The 24,605-nt window shown below is 36.5% G+C and overlaps 2 protein-coding genes and 1 long non-coding RNA gene across 5 annotated transcripts; 1 reads left to right on the top strand and 2 right to left on the bottom strand.

Annotated features, from left to right (window-relative positions):
• Positions 1–712: 712 nt before the first annotated feature.
• Positions 713–4,459, bottom strand: LOC140007541 (uncharacterized). The gene is made up of 3 exons (XR_011814853.1): positions 4,276–4,459; positions 2,860–2,918; positions 713–2,132 (listed from the first exon to the last, which is right to left on the bottom strand). It is a non-coding gene; the product is annotated as an uncharacterized lncRNA (long non-coding RNA).
• A 3,855-nt stretch (positions 4,460–8,314) lies between these two features.
• On the top strand, positions 8,315–17,921 carry LOC140007558 (probable CoA ligase CCL12). 3 transcript variants are annotated; one of them, XM_072050243.1, is made up of 15 exons: positions 8,316–8,593; positions 8,729–9,065; positions 10,762–10,891; positions 11,000–11,259; positions 11,995–12,196; positions 12,690–12,730; positions 13,550–13,678; positions 13,827–13,900; positions 14,006–14,226; positions 14,416–14,510; positions 14,590–14,806; positions 15,055–15,180; positions 15,898–15,996; positions 16,376–16,582; positions 17,496–17,921. In XM_072050243.1, the coding sequence occupies exons 2-15, from the start codon at positions 8,773–8,775 to the stop codon at positions 17,607–17,609; spliced, it is 2,208 nt and encodes a 735-aa protein (XP_071906344.1). In that variant the 5' UTR covers positions 8,316–8,593; positions 8,729–8,772; the 3' UTR covers positions 17,610–17,921. The 3 variants fall into 3 exon arrangements, with proteins under 3 accessions (XP_071906357.1, XP_071906344.1, XP_071906350.1); XM_072050256.1 differs by lacking the exon at positions 16,376–16,582 and having other exon boundaries at positions 8,315–8,593; XM_072050249.1 differs by lacking the exon at positions 8,316–8,593 and having other exon boundaries at positions 8,600–9,065.
• Positions 17,922–18,195: 274 nt separating this feature from the next.
• Positions 18,196–23,670, bottom strand: LOC140007556 (putative disease resistance protein RGA3). The gene is made up of 2 exons (XM_072050234.1): positions 19,717–23,670; positions 18,196–18,822 (listed from the first exon to the last, which is right to left on the bottom strand). The coding sequence occupies exon 1, from the start codon at positions 23,469–23,471 to the stop codon at positions 19,740–19,742; it is 3,732 nt and encodes a 1,243-aa protein (XP_071906335.1). The 5' UTR covers positions 23,472–23,670; the 3' UTR covers positions 18,196–18,822; positions 19,717–19,739.
• Positions 23,671–24,605: the final 935 nt, after the last annotated feature.

Here is a 24,605-nt window from a genome sequence, read left to right on the forward strand (position 1 = left end):
AAATTACTTAATTCAAATTGAATTAAGTTTCTTCATTTGTTTATCAAGTTTGGGTTATTGATAAAATTTAGCAAATTTTTAACATTAAACAATAGCAAGTTATCTTGATTAGTTGTAAATAGTTATAACCAACAAAATGAAAACAAAATTTTTTAATTGTCTACTGAACCAGCTTGTTTTTGTTGTTCCATGTAATTAAATAATAACAATAATAATAATATCACCTATACAATATATAATGCATGAGTAATGGCAATTGATGTTAACATTTTTTGTCGTCTTTTGAACTTTCAATTTTATCCTTACAAAAATTAATTTTTATTTTATCACCTAGTCATATTTTACCAATATAACTACTTAGTATTGTAACTACCAAATCACCATAATCATATAAACCAAAATTCTTCCATGAAAATTTTATATAAATTTTTTGTATGTAACAAACAAAATCTATACAAACTTGATTCATTTCAATTGCTTCCTAATTGCACACACATTTGGGTGTGCCTTAACATTAGTAATTTCTGTCGCTTATCCGAAAACAAAGAAGTTTTGGAGTTTGAGGTACTTAGTTAAGAACAGTTTGGCGAGCGTACTAAAAAATAAAGGGCTCTGTATTTTTTATTTATTTTTTTTGACGAAATGGTAGGATTGTATTATTGAGACAAAAGTATTTACATGTGAGCAGAGGCTCGAATCTTACAATGTGCCATTAGCACAACAAATTGGGATTAACCCATTCCACATCTTGGTAAACGCTCAATGCTTGAGCACTAAACTGAAAACTTAGATCATTCCTATTAACTACTCCTAGGTAGAAGCAGCATTTGTTAAACATAGTACTCAGCTTTTGGATGTCATGTATCAATGTTGTTATCCATGCATTCGTTGATTTTGCCCCTTGAATTTGCTATAGGAGATTTTGACAGGAACTCCAATGTTGACTAGGCTGCATCCCTCTTCCCCTGCCTTGATTAGATCAAGCTTAACTCCTTCAGAAAGATGTTGAATTTGATTCTCACTTGCTCTTTCTCTCATTGGCCATCGCATTAGATCCTGTACTCTTCCGTCCTCTGCCACAATGCCATACCCTACAGCCTTTGCTTCTTTTCTCCATTGTATAGCTATCCTCAGATGCACTCCAGTTGATATAATATCAGCATTTTGACTAGCATTTTGGACATTGTGTTGCTGTGGTACTATTGTTTTGCCTATGCTACAAATCCTAGCTTTCCTTGCTGCATTGTCAAATTCCATCCAAGCATTACAGGCTTTAGTTATCACTCAAGATGGATCCTGTAATTTGCTGTTGAACTTCTTCTCATTCCTGCTTCTCCATATTTGCCACAAGGTGTAGGCCGTGAGACCTATATGATCTTTCCCTTGAACCCTGTGTCTTGTTTCGGTTACTGATGGCCACCAGTTTTTGAAGTTTCCTGTCAAGTTTTTAATTCCATCCCATTGCACTGGAGCCAACTTCCATATCTCTTTAGCTCTGCTGCAATCTAGCAACATATGTTCCAGTGTTTCCATTTCCTCTCCAGAACTTGAACATATTAGGTGTCGAATCTTCAGCCTTCCTTTGGTCCTTTCCAAATGAACAGTTTAATTTTGTGACTAATGTCTAAGCTCCGAAGTACCTTCCAAGCTTGTTGGTTTATTGATCTCTTCCTTGCCTCTGCCTCTTCTGCCCATTACTGTTTTATATCCGGATTGCACTGTGCATTCTCCCATCTTGCACTCTCTCTTCCTTTACCTCCAGCGCTGATGCTTGTATTCAGCAACACAGTAAATCTCACTCCTGCTCCGAAACTCCTACTGTGACGACCCCACCTCCCCCTAAGGCGTACCAAAGGGTTCGGCGGACCGCCTGCCCAGCTCTCGCCAGGACTCACTCACTATCTCAATCGAGTCACGTACACACATTCATGAACCATAAATAACATTCCTAATTCAAGCTTATAATTTACATTAATAGAAATCGAAGTACGAAGTCTCAATACACCAAACTAGATCAAAATGAATACAATCCAAATACAACATGTTCCATTCGAGAAATAGCGTGAGTACAAGTCAAAATCAAACAGCTAGTCTATGCTAGACTTTACATATCTCACACCTCGCTCGTACCCCTGAAAGGAAAACAAATGGAGTGGAATGAGCTAAAAGCCCAGTGAGGTTCCAAATAGCAAATTGACCATTATTTATAAGTACGAGTTTTCGATATAGCAAAGTAACGAGCATAAAGTGTTCATAAATGTGAACAGTAACACGTCAAGTAGAAATCTTAAAATGGGCGAATGTAAAAATTTTTCAAAAGAAACAATAATCCAATAAACAATAATCACTCCAAAGTATAAGGATACGGATGACTCTCAGGAGCCAAATTCCCATGGCATTACCAGAAGCTTGATCCCGTAGTAGTTGACACTCCGTCAACTTTCAAGTAAGTAACCAATCCAGTAGAACACCACTTACACGACTCTCCGTCCACCGTTCAACCCCCAGCTGGGCCCAAAATCCTCAAGAACACGGGTGGTAATACTCGAGTATACCGATTAGCCGAGGAGATATCACTCCACTCGACGATACAAGAGACCCAGGGTTCGTTACCCAATCGACCAAGCCCTTGCCGGCTCGACTAGAGTAACTCGCCACAGGGTTTCTGGAATTCCAGGAAGTGCGCGCATCATAAACAAGTATATCAAGTCAATTGCAACAATAAACAAGTATATCACGTAAGGGCAAGTGCGATAAAGTACACTCTTGCCCTTACAATTCACGTATATAACATGTAATCAGATTGGTCACGTATCAAGTTCAAGTATCAAGTTCAATTCGGTATTTGAAAGCACTCACCCAAAAGATATAGTGCTACTGGTCACTTTCAGGTTATACTCCGAGTTCGGAGTCCAAATCTGCGATAAAACTCAATTTGAGAACTTTGAAACATGACTAGAGTTCGAAACTTAAACGTTTCGTTCAACAAGAATCAAGAATTGAAATTCACTTAGAGAATACTCGTGAGATACTCGCTCACTTTTTAAATGATAAAACTTTGTAACATTTATACTTGAAATGGTCATGCGAGTCGAAAGTACAAGGGAAAACGTACTTTGAGCAATCATTATTTCATTTCTCAAGGGTACAAGTTCGGCCAAGTCCTTACTTATATACCTCGAACAAGAAGACTCAAGTACCCTAGATGGTTCAAGTACTATTCATATCAACTCGACCCAAGTCGCAAGTGTATTTATATAGTCCTCGAGCGTAAATTTGGGCAGCATGCCCTTTGTGTTTACCTAATTTTCCAGCCATTTAGGCTTCATTATTTTTCTTCAACACCACCCAACATCACACATAAAAACAATTCAAGCCAAGAGCCGTTCCATAGGCTCACAATATCATAATAATAAGATTCACAACGATAGCAAGTGTAGAAATTCAATCTAGCACAAAACAGATTTGATGTATGAAAGCGGAAATAACTTATCCGAAGCTACACTTATCGGATTAAGGCAAAACCTATGCTGTTTCGAAGCTAAGATACAGAGCTACAACATTCATGAAGGTCACTTAGTCCATTTCCTAATGTAACTTAGTCAAATTCTCAAATTACTAAACCAGAAACCAATTCGTCGGCTGTTTAAACGCAGAACACTATAATGGTCATAACTCAGTGTACACAAGTCCAAATCATGTGTTCTTAGAGGCATTTTAAAGCTACTTCAGAACACTACAACTTTCATGTTTTGGCCCAGAGCTAAATCAGAATGGATCCTGGTCAAAAATCGTGATAAACTGGACTGAACTGAAGAAACGGACTGCTGGGAAATTCTTAAAACAGCAAGGGTATTTTGGACTTTTCACGACCTCCGTTGCTCCGATTGAGCTGAAATTTTATAGGCACCTATAAAATGCCATTCTCTACAACTTTCCTTCTTTGACCAAAGGCCAAATCGGCCTCTAACATATAGATACAATTTCGGACAGAATGCTTGGGAAATTTTCCAGAAATCTGGAATTTTTAGCTCTAAGTGTAATTTCCTCAAATTTCTGGTTCTAATCACCACTAAACAACCTTATATAACCTTAATTGCAACATTTACACATCATACATCACATTGAGCAGAAAATCAGAACCCCTAGTTCATCAAATAAATTGGGGAAAACCTCTAAATCATGCTAATCATCCATGATTCCACCACTATAATCAAACTACTAACTTAATTTAACAAAATCAAAAGCAAAACTTAGAGAGATGAGTTCTCTTACCTTGGTTAGAAGTCTCTAAAAGCAGCCCCAAGCTTTCCTTTTCCAAACTTTCACCACCAAACACTAGCTAATCACTCAAGGAGAAGATTAATCGGTTTAGAATTTTTGTTTCTTACTTGGATGGTGTAAATCAAGAAGAAAATGGTTGTTTCTTGCTCTCCCTTTTCTCTCTCTCTTGCTCGGCTGTGAAGGTGCAGAAATGAGGAAGAAAGGCTGCTAATATGGTGTTAATAAGACAAGAGGATTAGGACTAATTGTGACCACAAGTTGGCCTAACACTTGGCTCAATTTCAACCACTCAAATTTTCTCTTTCCTTGTTTTTTCTTTGCCTTAAATTTCGGCCAATAGGAGAGCTAAGAGGGGGAAGATATTTTTCTCCATTAGTGATAAACTTGTATGGCAAGAAAGTGGTGGTCCAGTGGTGCGTTCAATCGGTAGTGTGCGGGACCCGCTGGTTCGCGCCTTTTTTCTTAAAACTCACGTACTAGGGTTTTTACTTCCCATTCACTAACTTTATATCATTGCTACTACTCACATATTATTTTTCACTTAAAAGTCACTTTTAATCACCAAATTGATCCTTGGTCAGTACCGAAAATTCATCCGGCGAAAAAAATCGCGAAAACCCCAATTTTGCTCAAATCTTGAAACCGAAGTGTAAAACCCTATTTCCAGGTTCATCTGCACTTATTGTTGAACAATTGGGTAGTAGGGCCTTAATAAATAATAATTTTCAAATAAAAGGAAATTTTTAAGAAAACGTGAGGTATTTACAATTTCAATAATTAACATTAGAATCTCTAGTAAAATATGAAAGATTTAAGAAACCGTTTAGTCACAAGTAAACTAGGGTTTTTGATTAAAACATTAGGGTTTCTAGTCGTTTAAAACAAAATAAGGTTTTAAATCAAACCCGAAAAAATATACTTTAATATTTTCTTCACAAACAACCTCCTAATATTCGGGATGTTACACCTACCGCGTTTCATGTATACAATTACAATAAAGTTTTTGAAAAACACTCCCAGAATATATTTTAAAAATGAATAAAATAAAAATTTTTATTTACAAATACTAAAATATTAGGAATATGTATGTAATTTCACTATTAATATATATATATAAATACACACACACACACTAGTAATAGTTCACGTGCTTTGCACGTGATTGTAATATCTTAAAATATATTATTCTTTAGATACTAAAATTTTTTTTATGAAATTTTGATCATCAACATCATAATATAGTATTTTTATGTTATTTATTTTTTTAAGCTAGTTACTTTTAAAAATTTTATTAAATGAAAAGAGACCGAAAACATTCTAATGTAATTGACATTTCCTTTAGGATTGAATTTGGAATCATGTACCAAACACTTTTTGATTTATTGTTTGAACTCTAACATTTCAAATATTGATAACATCATGTTTTACCAAAATTATTGTATATTCATGATTCTATTGCATATAAACCATAATCATTGTAATTTTTTATAAACAAAGAATATAATTAAGTTAGAAAAATAAATGAACATACATGTAATTTTAAATTCTTTGTATTATGTTGATTCTATGTTTGTCAATAATGGAGTATAAATGATTCACGACGTAAAGTTTTTTTGGCTTGTATATTCTGATAATTGAAAGTTTATAGATAGAGATAGTTAGAGTTTTTCTATTTTCCTTTTTTTTATTCATATCTTTAGCACAATCCCATGCGAAGCAAAAGCAACAAGTCTACTTTTTTCATATGAGCACAATATTTTTGGTTTTAGTATTATTTTTTTGATGATCATGGAATTGGAGTGAGAATTGTAGCTAATTAACAATTTTAATATTAATTTTTTGTATATTGCAGTGTTGTATTTTTTAATTGCCAATTTTTAATCCATAACCGCCATCATTATTATCAATTATTGGAATGCACTAAATGTCTAATTACAATTGTCACCATAAATAAAATTTACTTAATTTTAAAGTTTTTCATTTCATAACCGTTTCCATTATTAGCTAATATTTCAATACAATAAATATATGTAATCATTAGAAAAAATAAGGGTATTTTGGGCATCACCAAAAACAATTTGGATAACATTTTCATTTTATCATTTTTCATTTTAACTTTACTCTTAGTATAATTCTTATTTTATCATTAGAAATGGCTTCTGCCTTGATAGATGGATATGGTTTGCTCAAACCAATACAAATGAAGCATTACATATTATTGTCAATAATAATGTGTGTCTTTCCTTGGATATAAGTGATTTGACTGTTGTCTTTGGTATTATTTGAATTGTATTCTAAATTTTTTAATTCATTTCCTATTTACTTTATGTCATTTTATGAATAGTTTTCAATTGTTTTTTCAATTTTTCTTGTTTTAATCGATTGCTATTAATAATAATAGTGGTTTGTATATTGCTATTTCAGATTTCTTTTTTTCCAATTTAATACTACTATTTCAGTTATAAATATGTCATCATTTTTTGTATATTGAAATTCCATTGGGTGCAATATGAAAAATTCTTTATATTGGCAAAAAGTGCATAATTGTAAAATTTGCTCGTGATATTTGTATGAAAATATACAGATGAACAAATGTTCTCTTCGTCTTGTATGTTTCTTCATTTTCTAGAGAGTATCTCTATTTTGACATTGATTTTTTTTTTTTACAATCTTAACTAACGACTAATGATAAATATTTCATGTTTCAATTAAGAAATTTTGATACGTATAATAATCGGAGATGGAGTCCAAGGGAAGGTAAATAGTTTTTAATGAGCAATTTTTAATTATAATTACCAATACTATCAAGATGTAATCAATTTGAGTGTTTTATTTCTTTTAATTAGTGCCACATTAAAATGCAATATTCTAATTAAAAGATACGAGGGTAATTAAGGGATAACAAAAACTAAAATAAAAAAAAATTTACACTTATACTCCCTAATACCAAGAGTGGAGTGCAATGGTAGGTAAATAGTTTTTAATGAGCAATTTTTAATTATAATTATCAATACTATTAAGATGTAATCAATTGGAGTGTTTTATTTCTTTTAATTATTACCACATTAAAATGCAATAATTCTAATTAAAAGACATGAGGGTAATTTAGGGATAACAAAAACTAAGATAAAAAAGTGCTTATACTTACACTTCCTAATGATAATGATATATATAATTGAGCATACTCGTGAGCTAACGAGTTGAGTATTTTTTAATTTGAATTTGAATTCGACTCGAACTCAATCGACTCGAACTCGATGAGTTTTGATTGGAGTCGTTCGCGAGTGGTTTGACGTATACACAGCTCTAGTTTGCTGATTATCTTTGAGTAATATCATTGCATCGAGATTAAGTGGTGGTAGATTATTTGAATTTCAAGCAGATCATCTGATATAAGACTTTTACTCTACCTACACCAGCGTGCAAAATCGCCAACCTACTACTTAGCCATATATTTATGGTGTTAACCCACTTTCTTTAGAGGAGTTGGCCACCACATGTCTTGTACGTGTGAGAAATCAAGGATTCAAATCTTGCATTCCATAAAAAAAATTACAACTTAATGTAATTTTGCTTAGATCTATTATGATCTGATGGTGATTCACTCCCCGTCGGTTCTCCGTAACCCTGATCGATCATCGCCTAGTATATGTTAGAGTACAAATAGGTGTAGATGGTAATAATAAACATATATATATATATATATATATATATATATATATGGTGTTTGGTGTGCTATGCTAGATTTTTTGCCAACCTCCTACTTAGCCGTATATTTATGGTGTTTGGTGTGTGATATGCTAGGCTTTTTGCTTGTACTTTTGCCATTAGCCGTATATTTATGGTGTTTGGTGCGTGATATGCCAGACTTTTGGCTTGTACTTTTGCCACGTAATATGTTACTACGTCAAACTTATCAAATGATGCATCAAAAATTGTCCGCATGGTTATTGGTTGATAATGTAGTCACGTGTAGTTATTTTTTTCATCATCTATTTATCAAGTGTTTCATTTTACCCTTCTCATTCCAAAATGTTGAATGCAAAAACATTTTTAAACCAAATTCATTCCTATAATCCTCGAATTACTCGAGTAAACATAAGCTAGATTACTGATGATGGGCAATTCACTAGTATACAGAATTGACTACAAAACAGAGAATCTGAATTGGTCGTTGTGCCATATGCATCACATGGATGCTTCACCAACCTTTTTAGTTTAGTAACTGACTCTTACCTGTCATTCTCAATTCTACCATCTCTACGGACCGACAGGGTTCGGAGCAGGCTATGTTTGTCTTATGTTTTTGGTAAGTAGTACCAAGAAGCAAGAGCTAAGTAGTAAGCACCACTGGTACAGCAAGTTTTTAGTGTCTGTTTTAAGCTTTATGGACAAGTCTATTTATAGCTTCACTTGTTTTGTTTATGTGCTTTGGGGACTGTAGAGGAGAAATTGGCAGAGCCCAGATAGGGAAAGAAGGGGAGAGACATGGGGAAGAGCATTAGTGATGTGGGAGTGGAAGACTTGGTTGGAGCAGGCCTGTCAGTTGAGGAGGCAAAAGGGTTCCAAAGGCACCTCAAAGATTCGATTTTTAAGGTTAGCAGAAATAGTGATAATGGGGAGGAGCCGTTTGACCCCAAGGAACTATGGAGGGAGCTGACAGCCCAGAAATTGTTGAAACCATGCCATCCACATGCTCTTCATCAGCTCATTTACTATTCTGTTTATCATAACTATGATGAGTCCACCAATGGGCCTCCTATCTATTGGTTCCCTTCACTGTAAGCACTGTATTGATGATTCTTTTCAAGTCTTGGTTGATTTTTGCGATTTTGATTGGGTCTGACAGTTTGGAATTTTGGAGCTTTTCTGTTTCTTCTTCTTCTTTTTTTTTTTTTTTGTTTTTTGGGAATTTATAAAAGATTAATGCAGTTGAAAAGTTTGAATATTGTGACATTGTATTAGTATGGGATTTCTGAGGGACTATGCTGTCAGGTGATAAGAAAGTCAAGACTTTACCTAACAAAAAGAAATGCAAGTCAGACTTTCAATGTTGATTCTCGTGTTCAAAAATTTAGATACCATTTTGTTCTTATAAAGCGTCCAACTCTTTTAAAATAGAAATGTGAATTTCAAGGTTTCGATCTTGAAGTATTTGCTTTTGTGACAGACAGTAAAGTTCTTTTAGGACGTATACAAGTTGAAACTAATGAAATTCATTTCAGGGCCTGGGGATATTAAGGTTTGGATGGATTTTTCTTCCATTCACTGCAACAGAAATCTTAAGAACTTTTTCCTTTGAAAAATCAAACTGCCCTTTAGGCATAATTTTGGTCAAAGCATTGAGAGTAGCAGAAATTGAACAATTTTTCAGAACCAAGAGAGCAATTTTGTTGCAATTTTCACTTGATGATTGTACATGAGCAGGCAACCAGAATCTGCTTTCTGCAGTTTGATGAAAGGCTTGCATATGTATTTCGCTTTAGTATCCATAAATGTCATGTTTTCTTGCATAAATAAATGATGTAGACTGACCATTTGATATGAACTCGGAACTGAGATATGGATATATTCTGAGTTGTAAACTACACACATATGCATGATTAGACAATAATTAGGCAGATGTGGAAAATTTGTGTCTAAGATGCAAATGCAGGGCATGAGTGGTGGACGTATTAACCAACAAGAAAACTCTTCTCTAGTTGTTGATATGGTGCAGCTTATATTTAGCTCAAATTTATAAAGGCCCTTTAACCCTTTTTAGGTTCATTTAACTGCTTGAGGATGGAAGCCTAGCTGGTAGAGACCACAAACTTTTGCTTGTATTAACTTTAAAATTTCAATGTGTGAACTGAACTTTCAGTGTTTTCAAACCTCAGTTTCAATATTGTCTCTTGCTGTAGTAGGTCTAATGCTTGTTGCTTCCGTCTTGCCATTGTTTGGCAAGTGTTTTATGTAGATTTGCCATGGGTAACATAAGGTAGAAAGAAAAAGAAAAAGCAAGGAAAAGGATATTTTGGACATTTAAGCGGAAACTCCTTTGGAGATCTGAATTCATGTCTTTCCTAGTGCTGGTGTCTTAACACTTTGCATTTGTAGTCCTGTAAAGAAGTATATTACATGGTTCATTTTTTCTGATCTCCCTGATGCAAGTTTGTTAATCTTGTTTCTTGATGATCTTGTGGGATAAATTGATCAAAGGTGTAAAGGAACTCTAAGAAAATCACAGGCCTAATTAATTCTATGGACTAAGCACATGTTAACCTTTCTTGTCCTAGTAATCAAAATGTGGCATCAAAATCGTTTAAAGCATGAAGTTAGGCCAGAAACATGAAAATTGATTGACCTCTTAATGTCTATTCTACATGAATACTTCTATTCCTAACCAGACACCAGGACTTTGATAATAAAGATCTAGTCAATTGATGTTGATTTCTTCCCAGCATTAGGTTGATTCTAGCATAATCTTCATGTCAGGTACCAGTCTAAAAATACAAATTTGGGACGCCTAATGGAAACTCATTGTCCGAAGCTTCTGGGAGCACTATACAAGGACCCAATTGCAAGTTTTAGACAATTTCATAGATTCTCCGTTGAGCAGCTTGAGGCATGTACTCAATTATTAGTATTGTAATCTTTTGTCATTATGAAAATTATATTCACTGTTAAATCCAATTTTTCTTTGTTGTTGAACAACTTTTTGTTGCCTTTACAGGTTTACTGGTCAATTGTTCTGGACCATCTCTCAATTAACTTTCTTAAAGCTCCAAATTGCATTCTTGATACTTCAGACAAATCAAATCATGGGGGAAAATGGTTTCCAGGTTCAGTGTTGAATATTGCCGAGTGTTGCTTGATTCCAAGCAGTTGTCCAAAGAAGCAAGATGACAGTTTAGCTATAATATGGAGAAATGAAGGATTTGATGAGTTAGATGTTAGTCAGATGACACTAAGAGAGCTTCGAGAACGAGTAATGTGAGCTCTTACTTTGAATTCTTGGCTCTATGAACACACTTGTTGAGATTTACTAGTCATTACTTCAAAAAAGTCGATTTCTTTGGTGGTCACCATGTAATTTGTAAAATCTGGCTCAATTGGCCTTATGGTGGGTCTAGGGCTTGATTTCCCAAGCTGTCAGTGCTTCTTCTGCACAAAATCGAAGCCCCTCCTGGCCACCCACAAGCCTACAGCATGTAGAATTGGGAATCTGTGAACTGATACAGTCCTGCTAATTAGGTGACAATGTTTCCAATCTAGCTTCAGGAGCTTGATCCTTACAAGCTGCATCTAACAATTTTCTACAGAGTAACAACCCAAAAACAACAGTTTCATCTAGTATTTTATTCTTCTTGTTGTTGTTCCTTTTTTTCCTTTCTTAATATTTATTCCATGCTAGTGTGCTTCACTAACATACAATCGTTTGAAAAGTATTTACCAGGGCCAACAAAGATCTCCTTAGGAACATGGCATGTTTATAGAGTGTCCTCCTTACCTACCTTAGGTCCAAGATGTTCAGTCTTTGTTTCTTTCCCACTAGTAATGAGAATTGGTTTCCCTAGAGTGCCAGAGGATAACAAAGTTTCTACAGATAAATGACCACTTCATTCTTTTGTTCATACAAGCTTCTTGTTTGCTAGGCTCATGTTTTCTGTTGTTTATTGAAATCAACCTTCTCTGTCTATTCCTTTTCTCACACCAAGTTTTCCATAGGTTAGTGGCAAATGCGCTGGCTGCAAAATTCTCAAAGGGAGATGCAATTGCAATTGACATGCCAATGACAGCGACTGCTGTTATTATATATCTAGCAATTGTGCTTGCAGGTTTGGTTGTTGTCTCAATTGCTGACAGCTTTGCAGCACAGGAGATCGCAACCCGGTTGCGTGTGTCTACAGCAAGGGCTGTATTTACTCAGGTAGTTCAATATAATCTGTACAAGTCTTCTTTACTTTTAAATTACAAAACTGGTATTGAACTTGTGTACAAATATCTCATGTTTAGCTTTATGCGTTTGGTTGATGTACCTGTAATTCACCGTAAATCTTAATGGTGAGGCATTCTTTAGTTCGAGTGCTATGAACTCCAAAAATCTCATCCAATCTTTATGGTGAAAATGTTTCCTTGTTTAGTGTATTCTGATGTTACACATGATTCCTGTTTGAAAATTATATTCTGGCGTGGTAGATTCTTTTCTCCAAGTTATTACAATTTTGGGCACCAACAGTTGCGAAGAAAATATAACTGTAGTCCAATAATGTATAAAAATGCACTGTTTGGACCAATCCTTTAATCTGCTACTGATTTGGTTTACTTCCGACTGGCTGGTTGCAAGGTTAATTTGTTTGATTTGTCTGTTTAAGGCAGTTTTTAGTGGTTGGAATTGCTTCTAAACTATTGAGAAAATTCAGGATTTTATTCTACGAGGAGGTCGAAGAGTTCCTTTATACAGGTAATGATTTGCATCTCATCTTGGATTGGGTCATTTACTTAGTAGCGAAGCTCTTACTAGTTCACTCAATAACTTAACAATAGTGTTTTCCCTCACCATCTGGGTTTCTTTATCAGAGTTCTATTGTCTGTTATCATCTGTAAGCATCATGGACAGTGATGGGTACTTTGACCTGGAATTTATTTTGTAAAATTGGACTATATCATGTATCATCAGTATTTAGGAGCATCGAACTTCTTATTAGAACAAACTGAGACTGAGAGAGAGAGACTCCAAAAGAAAAGAAAACCAAGGGAAGAAAGGAAAGAACCAAATAAACAGTGGAGACAACAAGTAATAACTCAGAGACTAAAAGATTTCAGCGAACAATAATGTGTTACCATACAAGTCACCGTGTTACCTGATCATGTAGCTCCTTTGATTCAGGAATTCAGAGCAGTGCTAATTTTCATTGCACTGTTTGAATGCCTTCAGTTTCCAAGACATCTCGTGCATATGCTAACTATTTTTTCATTCTGCTTTCTTATTGGTTTTCCTTGCATCACATAATTGGTTTAGAAGTACTTGGCTTTAAGAGTTTGATTAATCTGAAAGCTAAGCTCAATTTTCAATCTATTGATCTAAACAAAATCCATGAAGAGAAAAGTCTGTTCGTTAAACACAGAGAATTTAAGGAAGAAGTCCTTCGATTAGTGCAGAGGGGGGTTAACAATGATGGAAGATCTAACGGGAAAATGGAATCCTAAGGAAAGATGTGTTCAAAATTTGATGGTTCCTAGTCTCTACAATGGTTATTCGTGATCAGATTTGTTTTTGCAGTCGAGTGGTGGAAGCTGCTCCTTATGAAGCTATTGTAATTCCTGCATCTGGAAAGGAGTTAGCTGTCCAGTTAAGATGCCAAGATTTGTCTTGGAATGATTTTCTTTCTAGCGTGTGTATCCTTCCAAGGTAATACAGATACTGTTCTCTGAAATTGCTTTTTCTTTTAAAACATGTATAGATTCACTAAGAAAGGTACATGTCTAACTTTTAAAAATGTATAAATCTCTTCCAATTTACTGAATATGTCATTTTGAATCATTTTCCATTCTGGCAGTTCAAATTACTTCACACCAGCTTATCAACCTATAGACTCTGTCACCAATATCCTATTTTCATCAGGAACCACAGGTTAAAAAGTTATTTTTGATGGCTGCTTATACCTCCACTTTATTATATTTTTATTTTATCATGATTTTCTACAGGTTTTTGTGTTTTTGCTTTGTTGTTCAATAGGAGAACCAAAAGCTATTCCATGGACCCAGCATTCTCCCATTAGGTGTGCTGCTGATGCATGGGCACATATTGATGTTCAAGAGGGAGATGTTTTCTGCTGGCCTACAAATTTAGGTTGGGTGATGGGGCCAATATTGCTTTACTCATGCTTTCTGTCTGGCGGAACGCTTGCTCTATATCATGGTTCTCCTTTAGGCCGTGGTTTTGGGAAATTCATTCAGGTGATTGCCACAGATTCCTGTGTCAGTTAAGAGTAAAATCATTTCTCCTTGAAATGAGGAGAATTGTTATTTGATCCTAATAATGAACATGCTGCGCACATTGGTCCCTTACAAATGCCATTACTGCTAACATGAATATCCTACCAATCCCCTACCTCTTGCCTCTTTCCAATTTATGTGCTTTATTAGGATGCAGGAGTAACTGTATTGGGTACTGTTCCAAGCTTAGTTAAGACTTGGAAGAGTACAGGGTGTATGAATGGCCTAAATTGGACAAAGATAAGGTATGTGTCTGTGAGATTTATATTTTAAGTGGTTCTAATGGTTTGCCAATAAAGTACTAGAGTTTATAATCTTGTGCAGGACTTTTGCAACCACTGGAGAAGCTTCAAACATAGATGATGACCTTTGGCTTTCTTCAAAGGCTTACTACAGTCCCATTATTGAATGCTGTGGAGGCACAGAGCTTGCGTCATCGTATATCCAAGGAAACCGTTTACAACCACAAGCATTTGCAGCATTTAGCTCTGCATCAATGTCCACAAGTTTTGTCATCCTGAATGAAAATGGGCTTCCTTATGTAAGCACTTTGACTGGCCTCTACAAGGCTTAAGTATTATTTATTGCAATAGAATTGCTGCAGCAAATACTTTTGAGTTCTGCAATCATTTATGAAGAGATGGCTTATTTTCTGTTCAATAGGCTGTATTGCCAGTGACTTGTTGTTGCTGTTTCTTTGTGCCTCTTACAGTGGTATCACTTGAACAATTTTAGTAGACCTTTCAATTGAGATTGACTGATGCTTAATATCTAGTTTTTATGGTACAGCCAGATGATCAAGCATGCATTGGTGAAGTGGGTTTATTTCCTCGCTACATGGGAGCAACTAATAGATTGTTGAATGCTGATCATGAGGAGGTGTATTTCAAGGGCATGCCATTATACAAAGGAATGGTATGCTGTTGTTTGACTTGAATTACTTCCTTTTTTAGGTTTTATATAAAGTTGGATTACCTGTTTATATAGCAATGCCTAGAAAATTCACTTGAAAAGTCATTTCAACAATTCTCAACTTTACCCACATTATCATGGACTATAAAACAAGCTGCAGCAAAACGATTTCCAGCCTTTGAGCTTTTGTAGTTGCTTTCTTTAGCTGCTGTTCCTATTGTGTTTGCAATCCTTGAGATTTGGCCTCATTAGCTGTGCACAAGTGTCAGTGGAGCTACCAGGATTAAAAACAGTGCACTGGTTAAAGGAACAGAAAGTATGTGGCTGGAGTTCCCATGCTTGTAAACTTGGGTATGAATTCATGATTGCAGTGTTTTTGTGAATGATTTCAAGGCCTCAAGCATCAGTTGACAGAATCCAAAATAACCGTGTGCCTAGGAGGAATCATGCTGTTTCTAACAATTTTTGTCTTGTTTATCCATTGATAGCTGAGGCTTCCCTGGGAAGAATAATATGAGACCCATAACAGTAGAAACAGCTAGTTCTCTGTAGGAAACAGCTATGCATTAAGACTATAAGATGCAAAACAATACTAAGAACCACTTCAAGTCTAGTCCTTCTCAATAGTTGAGAGCTCTGTGATTTAATACTTCATAGAATTTCTGTGGATAAAATCAGGGTGGTCCTCTACTTCTTTTATAAATTAATTTCTACTCTCAGCAACTTAGGCGACATGGTGACATCGTCAAACGTACTATTGGAGGGTTTCTCATTGTACAAGGCCGGGCTGATGATACCATGAATTTGGGGGGGATAAAGGTATATCTTTATCATATTGCAGATACAGTCTCTTTACGTGCACTATCTTTCTGTCTGTCTATAGTTTTATGCCTTTTTGTTTCTGAGATTGCTGCTCTAGTTAATTCAAAAAACACTCAGAGCTATTACCCTTTTCTTATTTTGTAGCTTGCCTTTTTACCTATGTTTCACTGAGAAAACTGATCGTATTCGTATAGAGTCCAGGATGGAAGATTTCTACCTGAAAATTTTCTTTTGAAAAATAACTTCTTGAGTTGGAAATGGATTTAATTTTCTTCTCTAATATAATAGAACGGCTGGCCTTGAGCTATTATTGGTTTTCTGCAAGTCAGTACTTTGTTTATTTGCTACTTATTTATTTATTTTGTGTCCTATGCAGACTAGTTCAGTTGAGATTGAGCGTGTATGTAACCAGGCTCATGATGGTATCTTGGAAACTGCTGCAGTCAGCACTCCACCACCAAATGGTGGCCCAGAGCTGTTAGCTGTATTTGTTGTGCTAAAGGAAGGAATCAGTGCTGACCCTGATTTGCTGAAGATGAAATTCTCAAGAGCCATACAGAGCAACCTCAACCCTTTGTTTAAGGTTTGCCAATGCCCCTGAAAATGCAGTGATTGTCTTGTTTGCATTTTCGATTACTTTAATTCTTGGGGTGCTAATCCTGCAGCCCCTAACCATTGGAGTACACATGCTAGATAAAGGACTAATGTAGGGTTTACAAAGAAAATCACAAAGAACCTTAGCCACAGCAATGACTTTTCTTTTTTTTCCCCCCTTTCTACAAACAAAGAATCTGAATCCATCCCATGTCAGCGATGGGGTTAGTTCGATGTTCTGACTTCTCCAAACCCGTGAAGTTGAAATGAATGACAACCTTGGGATAGAGTGCATAAGCTTTACCATGACACTAGGAAAACATATTCACAGGATATCGAGTCAAGTGCAGTTTGAAGTGGATGCCATGTAAATAACATATTGCATGCTTGCCTGTCCCAAAGTAGCTTGTTCACGATCCGGTGTAGATAGAGGGTGTCACTGCAAGTACTTTTTGCAACATCAGAGGATAGGTAGTATTATTCTGGCCTGCCACTTTACTGCTGAACTTATAACTTAATTGGTATAGATAATTTTCCATACCAAGTGCCAGTAATACTCAGTACTTGGTGATCATGAATCTTGTTGAACAACACACTATATGGAAGTTTTACAAGTCAAGTTATACTTTAGCATCATCTCCCTTGGCCAGTCAAACTTATTTTGGACAAAGGATTTTAATGTTTCTGTGCAAGAGCAGATGTGCTACTGTGAAGTGCATTAAATTTGTGCACTGCAAGAAAACATTCGGTAGCAGTAGGATGACATGGGATGATCAATCTATTCTCCAATCTTCTCTTTCTCTTCCCTGTTGAAAGTGAACCAGAGTCACTGATAAAGTCACATTGCACTAAGCTTGGTTTGATTGGTATAGGTGTCCGATTTCTGTTCTAACTTATTGTAGGTAAGCTTTGTGAAGATTGTCCCTGAGTTTCCTCGAACAGCATCAAATAAGCTTTTAAGAAGAGTTTTAAGAGATCAGTTGAAGCAGGAGCTTAACATACGGAGCAAGATCTGAACATGGGATTGATGTTTCCAAGGCTTTGTGCAATAATTACTTTATTCCTTTGCCTGGCAGGACTATGTGCAATAAGATCATTGAGTGGTTAGTTTCTATGTTTTCCATCATAGCAAAGAACTGTTGATATTGTGATCAAGGGGTCATATAAAAAAGTTGGGTTTGTTATAAAGAAGTTAAATTGACACAAACTATTAGTACAACCTAGTTCTGCATCTGTAGTTACTTCGAGCCGTTGCTCGTACATGTAATATGGTTTTTAGTTAATGAAATTTCCTATCGTTTCGACAAAAAAAAAAAAAAAGTTCTGCATCTGTAGTGATAATTTACCGTGTTGCAGAATTTGTGCACTTTTTTGTTAATCCACTCTGCTTTTGAGCAGAAAATAAAGAAAACTGGTCCTTTACTGGTAAAAGTTCCTGCAGGCTATCATTTTGTTAAGCAGGTTTAGTAGGCCAATTGGGAATTTAGTCGGAGATGGAGCTTCTATTAGAGAGACAGAAGTCTACCACAAAGAAGCTTTGCCAACTTTCAAGGAATTCGTCTACCTATATGCATTACATGCATACTGGACAGAAGTCTGATCTGAAATTCATCTGATCAACCAAGATATATAACCAGATGTATAAAACTGGACTCTGACTTCATTGACAATACAAAACAATTATTTATAGCCGTCAAAAAAACAATATTTACGGCTGTTGAAAAGAAAATTATATACGACTGTCTCATGTCTCAATGCCAATACATCAAGTTATGAACAAATTACTATATCAACAATCCGAACTACCTACCTACTTGGGACTGTACAATTCAGAGGAAAATACTACCCTACATTAGTCCAGAATTCAGAGAGGAAAATGCTACCCTACATTAATTGACAATCACCCTTTCTTCTGCTTTTCCAAATAAAAAATATGCTTCCTCCAAGAATTCCTCCCTCATGCGCAACCTGAGCTGTTCTGAAGGGTTCACAATGTTGCCATTCTTCAGGACTCTCAGCACCATGACAGGTTGATACCCGCAGCGGACGTAGACAGGAGAACATCCGCTTAACATCTCTAGTTCCTTGAGAATCATCAGATTTTCCTCGAGCTCAAGCTCTACTTTCCTTTTCATTGTCTCCAAAGTAACCCTGGCAGCTTCCCTTTGTTGACCATGGAATTGAAGTCCATCTTTTGGTTTTAGCATATGTTAGGTATGTGGCAGTTATCTAGGGAGAAATAGCAATATTTATATTGGTTTCAAATCGTGAAATGTGATGATATGTAAATGTTTGACATGGTTAACTTTTGTAGTTTGACATACTATTGTTGCCTACTAATGATAATTTGTAAAGTTTTGGTTGATATTTTGCTTGCATACTTTTATATTTTGATTGATTGGGTGGAGTGTTTAAATAGATGATATGGTCACTTTGTTATCACTAAAATTGCTGGGCTTAAAAAAGCTGAATGGTGAAATTAGAAATTAATATGTTACAGTGATGCAGCTGTTGTCAGGAAAAAATGACCTTGTATTGTCATTAAAGTTTTAAGCAAGTTTCAATGCATGACTTTTCTTGACAATTGAAACTTTAGTGACAAAGTTCAGGGTCTTTCCCGACAAAGGCTCCTCAAGAATATGAGGTCTTTCCCTGACAACCAAATCATCACGATTACCTTTTCTGATGATGCGTCATAGAAAATGACACTTTTCCTGATGAGAATTTCACTAGTTGTCAGGAAAATCTTTTGCTGAAGGCATATAAGTGACCAATCTTCCCTGATGACATTGATGTCACGAGAACTTTTCCTGACAAAATATGTAACTTTTCTTGACAAAGATTGTTGTCACTAGAAATCTTTTTTTTTTTTTTTTGTAGTGTAACTTCTTTCCATCAAATCTTTGCAATTTGCTCGTAACTCCACTTTGTTAAGTTAATGAAAAGAATTAGTTTATAAATTGAAAGAGAAAGTAATCTTCGCCAAAAGAAGTAGAGGAAGTGAGGAACAGATATTTACAGAGAAAAAGAGTGAGGGACAAATACGGATAGAATAAGATGGTGAAGAACAGCGATATCCAATAATGAGAAGCAATTAATCAGAAGTTTGCAGTGAAATCTTACCGGATGGCTCAGAAAGATGGCTTTTAAATAATTTCAAGCTTTGGAATATTAGAGATCTTGTGCCACTCGGAGCCGCTTTGAGGAGTGCATCTTTGGGCTAATAGAGGACAAAGACCAATTTCCAGACGTCTTAATTTGAGGCGTTCCATGGCAGCAGTGGAGGGTAAATATTCAAGCTTTGGGAAATTGCACAGGCGTAGCTTTTCAAGAGACGCAAGGTTCCCAAGCCAATCTGCTAAGGCTTCGACCGCTCCGAAGTCATATAGAGATAGTGATGTGATGGTAGTCAAGTCTTGAAGCTGATGTGGCAGAGATTTCGTGTCAGGCATTCCATGTAAAGATACGTGTCTGAGTGATGATGAAGATGCTAATCCAGCCCAATCAAATTCGATTGCAGAGTAATCTGAGAAGGGACCAATGTGAACTTCGCTTAAGCTGGTAAGATGGCCAAATCCACTAGGCATCTTAGTAATCAAGTTGGGACACCCCCGTAACGAGAGGCTCTCGAGAGAAGGGGTTCGTTGCAAATCAAGGGGAAAGGAGACCAGACTGGGGCAATCGGACAAATTCAGCTCTCGGAGGGAGGTACACGACTCGAACATCTCCACTGGTAATCTTGTTAATGCATTGCAGCGACAGACAGTAAATTGCGTAAGAGACTTAAGGAGGCTTTTCTGTCCAAATGAATTAGGATTTGGATATCCAAATGAATCAATTCTCGGGCAATCCTGTATCTTCAAGTTCTCTAAAGCTTGAAATTGACAAAGACTGTCAATCTCCCGTAAATTCGTACAATAAAAGACTGTCAATCTCTTAAGACAAGCGGCGCAACTCATTCCTCTTAATGTTGTTATATTAGCGGCACACATCAATTCTACACGCTGAAGAGTTGGAAAAAGATAGAGTCGCTCAAGCATGTCAGGGGGTAGACTGCCACAACCTTCAATACTCAAGCTGCTCTCTGGTCGTCTCACTAAATTTAGAGACTCAATGCATTCATGACCACCCCATAATACAAGGGACGAGAGATTGGCTATATTGCTCAAGACCTTTTCTGCCAACAAAACATGGCAATTCTTTTTAATTTTCAATACATCAAGACTTGGGAAGCGACTTGGAGTTGGAATGGTGGTCAGCTGGGGGCAATCACTAATATACAGCGTTTCCAGCACGGGAAACACATCCATCACATGTACTTCACCTTCTGTTGACCTCATTTCGTGTGCGTCCTTCCACTCTTCCAAATTTTTCATGCTTTCAAGCCAGAGAATTTTAAGGGCTGGAAAGAATGTTTGTCTGCTAATAGTGCCTGAACCTCCTGATCCGCCGTCCTCCTCAGCACTTATACTGTAGAATGAAAGTCCAATGTATGTTGTGTTTTCCAATCCAGTCAGATAGAGGCGCTTGAGGAATGGTAGCTGTCCTAGTGCTGGGAGTTTTCTGCATCTTGTGCAATCCGCCACCCGCAACTCCACCAGTGATGTCAATGTCAAATTCATGAACCATTGTGGAAACTGATCACCCATGAACTTCAAAATTTGTAACTTTTTTAGATTTGGGTGAGGTTGGAGGCCTTCCAACACATCTTCATCACATTTATCACTTTCATCATCCCTATTGCCCCACTCAAATACCAACCGATACATATTTGGCTTTTTAGATAGGTTCGCTAGTTCAGCATCATCTTTGCCATTTACTAATTCAAGATTTCTGATCTCCAAGAAGCCTTTAAGATCTTGCAAGGTTCCAAGTTCTTGGATACCACGACCTTCCTCTTGACGACCTATGTTAAAGAACTTTAACGTTTGAAGACAAGTCAATCGCCCAATCCTGGATGGCATCTGGATTTTGCGTCCTGTATTATCATCATCATAGTGAAGATGTCTCATGCTAATCAAATTGCTCATCTCCTTTGGAAAACCTTTTTCAAGCTTGTCAATTCTCAGTGTTTGCAAACAGTAAAGTTTGCAAAGAGATTCTGGCAAAGTTCTAATCCTGGAACCTGAAATGTCAAGTAAGTGTAAATGTATTAGTTTGCCAATGGAGGTCGGCAACTCTTTGACATCTGCTCCAAACAATTTTAGGACATGCAAGTATTTGAACTTTGACAACATATCATCAGCTATGCCACCCTCCAGAAATAATGTGCGAAGTGACGCTGGTGATTTTTCATTGATGGTTTCTCTTTTGGATGAGTATATTGCAAGGTAACGGTCCTGATTGCTGCTGTCACAATTCAAAATTGATTTTGCAAAATCATGCACAAGATCATGCATTTTATACCATGTTCTCCACTTCCCTTTTACTTCTTCCAATAAGGAAGTTTGCAACAAAGTTCTCAGATACTCATATCCTATTCCCTCCATCATTTGATTTTGGGAATCCGGTTGAAGAAAGCCTTCAGCCATCCAAAGCTCAACCAGTAGGTCTGGTTCCAATTCAGTATCTTGATCAAAAATTGAGCAATATGCAAAACATTTCTTAACCGGTGCAGGTGACAGATGATCGAAACTCACCTTAAGTATTTGCTTGATCCCACCCTGATCTCCATTCAAGAGGCTCTCCTCAAAAATAGATAGCCAATCCTCTTTTCTCTTTTTAGATAACAAACCTCCGATTAACGTTGCTGCCAGAGGTAGACCGTCACATCTTCTTAAAACTTGCTTCCTTAAGGCTTCCAATTCTTTTGGCACTTCTTCCCCTACAGTTGCCCAATTTTTCACGATAGACCAGCAGTCATCATCGTATAGCTTTCTTAGGTCATGACGTGTAAAATTGATCTGCCGATGTCTTGACAGAACAATTGCCACTTCTTGGAGACGAGAAGTAACAAGACACCAGCTCCCTTTCTTCGGTTTGAGTGCCTCCAAAGTGGTGAAAAAGTCATTCAACAATCCTTCTTGATGATTCCACAAATCGTCAAGAACAAGCAAATATCTTTTTTCCTTAAGTTCAGTTTCAATTCCTTCAACTATTACCTCCCTACCATCCACTTCAGCCTTTTTTCTTGTTGACGATTCTAGAATCATTTTGAAGAGCTCCATGATTTCAACTTCTTTAGCCACACAAACCCAAATTTTTTTGTCAAAATGATTATCAAATTGTGGAGTGTTGAAAACGGCTTTAGCTAGAGTTGTTTTTCCTAATCCTGGCGGGCCGGTTATGGAAATAACTGAAATACGATCACTTTCAGATTCGGTCAACAACTTCTTAACTATTTCTGATTCATCCTCGTCTCTTCCTAGGACATCACTTCGAACAATCTTAGAGTCGGTCTGTCTGGTTGTTGTGGCTCCAGCAGCAATAGTAGCGAATGCTTCTTCAACGTAGGCCAGTCCCAAACCTTCTGCATCCTGATGGATCCTTTGAAGGTTCTTGTTGATCTCCTTGATCGTTGAACCCAAACTCCAACCAAAACCAATTTTATTAAAGAATGAAAAGCAGAAGAATACCTTCTTTTTCGTGAGTTGATTTTGATACTTCACCTTCCGACGAAGATTTTCATAGTTGAGCTCGTCCAGCACATTGTCAGCTTTGAAAACCTCTTCTTCCAGCTGCTTGAGCCAAATTTTCACGTCTGAGCTATGCTTGTACTCGTCGGCACCAGCCAAGAAGCCTCGGATCATTGCAGCAGATTTGTCGAGTTTCTTCATCTCCTCTGGGAATTCACGAACCAGATTAACATGATCAGCGGCAAGGGAAACAACCGCCTGCAATGCAACCTGAATAGTAGCACTAACAGCAGTATCAGCCATTTTTTCTTGCTTGGGATTGGAATTAGCTAGGATGAAAGTGTTCTGATATCGATGATGGTGATGGGGATGCTTTCTGCGATGAGACAAGGAAGGAAAGGTTCAACTTTAGAAGCTAAGAGCAAAATCTGTGGAGGCTAAAACTTGCGGGAAACTTGCCCCAAAAAAAAAACTTGCGGGAATGAAATTTGCAACTCAACTTACAAATTTTTCCACTTTACGAGGCCTTATTTTGCAATTTGCCTGGCTTCACTTGGCACTCTATCGTCACTCCTAACGCGATGGACCACAGCTACACTCTAAAGACGTCACTTCAAACTGAAAATGTAAGTGAGGAGAGGAAGGGGTTGGGTGGCACGGGATAAGTGAAAATTTTTGAATTCGAGACTTTCTATTTATGCTATAAAAAAGAAAATTTGATCTATGCTTTTTTTTTTTTTTTTGAATTTCATCACAAAAGGAGGTATTAATACAAATTCCCAGTTTATGTTAAATTGTTTAACAAAGGAAGCTGAGAAAGAGTAACTTGAATGGATTTAAGAGGTCTCAAATATTATTAGGTCTAATTGCTTGAGACTATTTACGGCGAAGATTAGCCTTGACATTCATTACAACCCCAGTTCATGCTGAAATGGTACATTCATTGTGTCAAAGGCATACATGAATTACCCCATGCATGACCCACAATCCGTGTTGGTTTGCTGGCAAATTTGAGTAACAAAATTTTGTATGCCATCATTGCAAATTCAGTAAATGCTTCTAGTATATAAATCATATATTACCACAAGAACTTGAGGCGCAAGTAAGTTGTTATAGGGCACTAGGAGTGTGGACTGCTGCATGTTGAGACCAAATACAAGTAATATCGTCCAAATACACAATTTCCATAACACAAAATTTCCTTTTAAGATGTTCGCAATGAGCAGGTCTGTTTAATCTAGAAACCAGTACTAACTACTGCAATTAATCTAAAGAATTTGATAAAGAAATGCCCAACAATTATCTGCACTAATTAGAATTCTTAAATGTATCTTAGAAAGCCGTATGCTTGTAGCCTCTGCCAGAGCCAACCGTATTTCCAGCTTTGTGGTACATAGGATACAATCTTCCAACCTAGTGTGAGAAAAAAGTAACTAG

This window comes from Coffea arabica, chromosome 1e (assembly GCF_036785885.1).
Source record: "Coffea arabica cultivar ET-39 chromosome 1e, Coffea Arabica ET-39 HiFi, whole genome shotgun sequence".
Lineage (NCBI taxonomy): Eukaryota > Viridiplantae > Streptophyta > Magnoliopsida > Gentianales > Rubiaceae > Coffea > Coffea arabica.